Source organism: Myotis davidii, unplaced genomic scaffold (assembly GCF_000327345.1).
Source record: "Myotis davidii unplaced genomic scaffold, ASM32734v1 scaffold159, whole genome shotgun sequence".
Taxonomy (NCBI): Eukaryota; Metazoa; Chordata; class Mammalia; order Chiroptera; family Vespertilionidae; genus Myotis; species Myotis davidii.
The window spans coordinates 7,432-13,050 of NW_006291231.1; the positions used below are offsets into that span (position 1 = coordinate 7,432).

Genomic DNA, 5,619 nt, shown 5'->3' on the forward strand with positions numbered 1-5,619 from the left:
CCCTTCAAGACCAGCTGGGCAGCACTTTGTCCTTTGAGACTCTGACTCCTCTGCCTCAGAGGGGCCCCCTGAAGTCCCTCAGGCCCTGCTGGGGCTCTTCTTATGACACCTCCCCAGGGACTGGCCCCTCTCACATGGTCCACCCTGACTTGCCCACAATAGTCTCATGACCTCTGGGAGCTTCGCCCAGTCCCCTGCTACTGCCCTCTGCTCTCAACTCGAGCCATGGTCCTTGCTGTCCCCCCTCAGGGCCTCTGCACCTGCCCCTTCCTCCCTCCCTTCCTTTGGGTCCTGTACAAATGTCACCTCCTTTGAAAGGCCTTCCCTGGCCACCTTTTCTAAATCAGCACCTCTGCCTTCATTGCTTTCCCTTACCCCGTGTGTTCTTCATAGCTCATCTCTCTACCTGCCACTGCAGGTTATGTCTTCAGTCCTTATCCCAGCCCCTCCCCCAGCCTGGGAACCCCTGCACCTACAGCCCGCCTACTCCTGTTCCTGCTCTCACCTCCACCCCTCAATGCCCACTCGCCTGACTGCCCCTGCTTGTCCCAGCGCAGCTCATCCCTTCCCTCCTAACCACCCAGGATCAGAAGTGAAGGAGGGGGACAGTTGGCTCTCACAGAGCCCTCAGTCAGGGTGCCTGGCCACTTTAATGCCCTGTGTGCTCCGGGGGACGGAGGGCACTCACGTGTGCGGTCCTTGTTCCAGGCATGGCAGCTGATGGGCTCCATCAGGAAGCTGTGGTAGGCCATGGCTTCTCAGCTCCTGTGCCCAAGAAGGTGAGAACCCAAGTCAGCTCTGCCCCCGCCCCAGACCAGGCCCCAACTGACCTCACAGGAGGGCAGTGGGACCACCCTGCCTCCGAACTCTGGCCTGATGCCTTGCTTCACTCCTGAGACCTGTTTCCCTTATAAAATGACAGCACTCATGGGTTGTCTTTGAGGCTCCAGGGAACAGAACAAGGATGGGGTGGGAAGAACGGGGGTGCTGAAGCCCCTGTGAGTAGGGTGTGCAGGGACCCTGCGCCAGGCAGGCCATCGCCCATCATCTGTCCCTCAGCTTTCTCATAGATAGAGCTCCCCCCAGAAGAATGGGGTGAGGATGAAATGAAACGACCTCAAAAACCGAGAGCAGCGCCCTCCATACCCAGAGCCCTGGTCTTTCCCACTCTCTTCCGGGTGGGTAAAGGGGAGGGGGGGGCTTCTGTAGGCACCTGTGGGGAAGGGCACAGGCGGACAGGCAGGCAGACCCTATTTTCATCAGGAAAACCCACTTGCTGCTCCTGTGGCTGGGAGGATGGGCAGCACTGGGCCTGGCGTGGGTGGTGGGGTCTTTGGGGTCCCAGGGTGGCATGGATGTGAGCTGAAGGAGGGTCCAGAGGGCAGCTAGGTACCAAGAGGAGGGGGGACTGGGCCCAGCACTGCAGGTTCAGGCCCGGCGGCAGCAGCAGCAGCTACAAGACCTCCCACCTGGAGAGGGGCCACAGCTCACCCCCCAGCTCAGGCCCTGCACCTCCCAAGCCTCCTCCCACCCGCTGGCTGAGCTGCAGGGGAGGCCATTGGGCCTGAGGAGGAGTGGGGTCCGCACCTAGAAGGGTCACCCCCCACCTGCCTTTACCCTCAGCCCTCCTCACAGAGCTCTGCTCATTTCTGCTCAGGACAGGCTGGCTCCTCCCAACAACTGCCCTCGCAGGCCACTCCCTCCCTCCTGGCTGTGACCAGGGGCGAGGCCCCCTGCCTCCTCTTCATGCTGAGCTTGGGGCCCTCAGCCATCTCTGGCCTGGAGCAGGCAGAACTCCTGGCCTTCACACATGCTACTCCCTCTGCAGGGAAGGCTGCCTTCTGGGGACAGGCCTGATGTGCCCACATTTCACACCTGCGTGCCATTCTCTCCAGCCCACCTGTTCTACTAGGCCAGTGGTTCTCAACCTTGGCTGCACATGAGAATCACCTGGGAATCTTTTTAAAATCCCGATTTCTGGGCCTCATCCTCCGGAAATTCTATTTCTTTGTTATGGGGTGGGGCCACAACATTCGTAACAAAGCAACAATTTCTGGAGGACGAGGCCCAGAAATCGGGATTTTAAAAAGATTCCCAGGTGATTCTCATGTGCAGCCAAGGTTGAGAACCACTGTACTAGGCAAAATCGTACTTATCAGTAAAGACCAAAGTGAACATCACGTCTTTGGCAGCCCAGGCTCAGGCCACACATGCTCATGCATGTTCCGCCTTGTGCACACACAAGCACACTGCTCCCAGACACGTGTTTTCGGCCTTGCACACACACTAGCACATTGCTCCCACATAGCTGCCTCACCGCCTATCTCCTTATAAGGCCTCTTTGTGTAGGCAAGGCCACGGAAGTGGCTGTGGTGGCGGAGCTGTCAGCCCAGGTCAGCGTGCCTGAGGGGGATTTCCCCCAAGCTTCCGCTGCATCTGGACTGGGCCCGCGTTGGCTTCCAGTTGTGCTGGGGCAGGGTGTCACACTATCTATACTACAGATGCTCAGGAATGGGGGCGTCAGGCTTGTCCGACTGCTAAACTGTGCTAATCTGCCCATCCCCCTACTCCAAGGTCACTAACAGGGCAGGGGCAGGGCTAAGGCCAGAGCCCACTTCCAAACCCCTAGTCCAGCTGAGGCCAACCACCCTGACCCCTTCAGTCCCAGGAGGCCCAGAAAGGGTAGCTGCATCCTGGGGTGAGGGTGGGAGTCCCTGGATCCCAGACTCGGGCTCGGAGTTGGTCAGCAGAACCCAAATTCCCAGCTCCAACTGTGTGGCCAGGCATGTCTGCCCCTTGCAAGGTCTTGGTAAGAGTGTCCAAGGACATGTGAGAAGCCCGTCTAGCATGATGTTCCAGAGCTTCGGGCTGTGAAGATGGAGAGGCTGGGTCAGCTGAGGACAGTGGCCCTCATACTAGCAAGCCATGTACCTGAGAGGACTTGGGGAGCTCTGACCATTTTTTCCTGGGACCCAAAGGTTCATCAAGCTGGCAAAGAGGCCACGTGCACAGTGGGGCAGGCAGGGGAGGGAGGTTCAGGCTACACTTATCAGCAGTCGCACTTTAGCATGAATTCAGAAAGAAACACTTCCTAGTCCACTGAGCCAACACCTTAAAGGGGGCAGGGGTTTCGGTTGAAGGGAGGGGAGAGGGGAAGATGCACTTCCCTTTTTCATAACTTCTGCAAAGCACCTGAAACCAGCAAGAGCCTCAGCAATGACTCCCAACCCCCAGGTACAAAAGAGGAAATGAGAGCCCAGAGAGGGGAAGGACTTCTCTAGCCACTGTGGCCTCAGGGCTGTGGCCTCCTTGCTTGGGAATCAGTAGATTGTCTCTATCAGATTCCGGGAAGCAGCCTTCACACTGGGCCCCCTGCCTCAGAACTTTGACTTAAGCCCAGGAAAACCTCTACCCTCACTGCCAGCCAGTCTCCTGCCGAGGAAAATGCTGTCAGGGCTGCTTTGCTCAAGCACGTCGTCTCAGGGATGGTTTCTGGTGGAGACAAAGGCAGGCGGAGGCTGTGGCCTCCCGGATCCCCACTCACTTGACCTCATGGCTCGGTGAGCCAGCACTCTGTGGGCCCCACTCTGAGAGGAGGGGACCCTGGGCATGGCATTGGGACTTGCCCCCTTCACCCGCAATCACCTCTGAAGCTGAGTGAGGCTGGGGGAACACGGACCAAATCCTGAAACTCCCTGCTCTGCCCCCCACTGGAGCCAGGATCTCTCTGTGGTCCCCACGTCCACACGCAGAGAATGCTCAGTGTGAATGGACCCAGGAGCACCCACGGCTGGTGGTGTGAGGGCAAAGAAGAGTGACATGGGGGCTAGGAGGGGGTATGGGTCCCAAGGTGGGGTGTGGGTTTCCATCCAGCGGGTGCCAAAGACCATGCACTGGGGCATAAGCCCCACGGGGACAGGGATATTTGTTCACTGATGTATCCCCAGAGCCAATCAGAATACCTGCCAAACAGTAGATGCTGAATAAATATTTCTTGAATGTGGTTGAATGAATGAATCATATCCTTTCATGTCTGTCTGAGGGGATGGTCTGTAAGGGATATGCCATATTACTTCAGTGGCACATGAATGCAATTTGTACATATTTACTGGTTTACTGGAGAGCATGTACTCAAGTTTTTTCCCTGATAGAGTCAATGATCAGAAAAGCTCGGAAACCTGCAATCTAGAGGGTCCTCTGAGGATACAGGGTGACTATAGCTCCTTCTAAAGCACAGCAAGTCAGGTGAAGGGTCCCAGGCCTTGGGGCCCCTTCCTTACAGTGCTGGGTTCGAATTATGGCTCTGTCCATACTGGCTGGGTGCCTCAGCCAATGCTTCCTCACATCTCCATCCAGAAAAGGCTGGGGCTGGAAGGCACCCACTGTAGGTTTTTTCTTACTAAGAGAAGCTTTGCCAGCCTTCCCTGAACCCAGACGTTTGGCTGTATTTTCGGCTAATCCAGGCAGGAGGTGCCTGGAGCAAGGATCTCTGCTTTACAGGCGCTCAGGGAAGTCCCCACCCAGCTCAGAGGCTGGCTGGAGAGAGCTGCCAGCAAGCCATTTTGCAGCATGCTAAGCAATTACTCAATTTCCTGTTTTGTGTGGAGCAGCCCTTGCCACCCCAGACAGACCAGCCAATTCCTCCTCCCTAATTCTGCTCCTGAAGTCTCACAAATCAGGCAAAGTCAAGTCAAGAAACACAAATGAAAACAATCACAAAACACCATAAAGCCCCAGTTAAAGTAACTCAAACAAAACAGAACAAAAAAACATAAAACTTAATGCTGGCAGAGCTGTAGAGAAATTCTAATTTGTTGCTAATTTATTCAGTCTTTCTGAAGAGCGATGTGATAACGCTCAACTCAACAGCTGGGTAGGAACAAACAGAATAACATGAACAGGAAATTAAGATCATTAACACTCTTGGGTGACATAAATACATTTTTTTTTTCTTTTTGCTAAGAAAACTGCCACTGAGGGGTTTTTTTTGGTGTTTTTTTCCCCAAAGCAAACATGTTCATACTAACCCTCTTTGTAATGGGGAGAGGGTAGAAAAATCCAGATGGAAAGAGTACATATGATATCAACATGGTATCCTACTTAACGATTACAAGCACTCAGGTAATTAACTTTACTTGGCATCTCTAATGCCCAGGATTTTGACATACATTCTATTCTCTCTTCTAAACCAAGCCTAGTAAGTTTTTTGTGTCGTGTTGTTTTTAACCTTCATTCTGAGACTCAAACAAAAGCCAAGATTTGCTCAAAGTCACACAGCAAACTCTGACCCCAAATCTCAGCGATCAGGTTCACCTGGACGGACTGATCCCGGTTGGCAGGCCTTACCATGGCGGCGGCAGCAGCAGCAGCCCCACACATTTACACTCCGTGTGCCCGGCCCATTAGCAAGCGCCTTGCATGCGTGGCCAGGCTTATGCTCAGACTTGAGAGGTCCCCGTTTTCCAGATGAGCGAGGCGAGGCCCCAGGGGTGGCGGCTTGCTACGGTCATGAACCGTCTCTGGGACCCGCAGCCACTCACTTCCTCGTGGGCGGCGGAGGAGGACGCTGGCACTCTTACCGGTCCCTGCGGCCTCACGGGCAATGGGTGCCCTGACCCC

The 5,619-nt window shown here is 55.1% G+C and overlaps 1 protein-coding gene across 2 annotated transcripts in view; it reads right to left on the minus strand.

The window, feature by feature from the left end:
- Nucleotides 1–5,560, minus strand: part of ARPC1B (actin related protein 2/3 complex subunit 1B) — an 11,554-nt gene extending 5,994 nt beyond the window's left edge. Inside the window, exons 1-2 of one of the 2 annotated variants that reach the window (XM_015564364.1) lie at nucleotides 5,541–5,560; nucleotides 689–765 (exon numbers count right to left, since the gene is read on the minus strand). In XM_015564364.1, the coding sequence (XP_015419850.1) occupies nucleotides 689–752 (64 nt within the window). In that variant the 5' untranslated portion in view covers nucleotides 753–765; nucleotides 5,541–5,560. Of the gene's footprint in view, nucleotides 1–688; nucleotides 766–3,962; nucleotides 3,985–5,540 lie in introns of those variants that run through there. The other variant, XM_006764364.2, reaches the window with a different exon arrangement.
- Nucleotides 5,561–5,619: the final 59 nt, after the last annotated feature.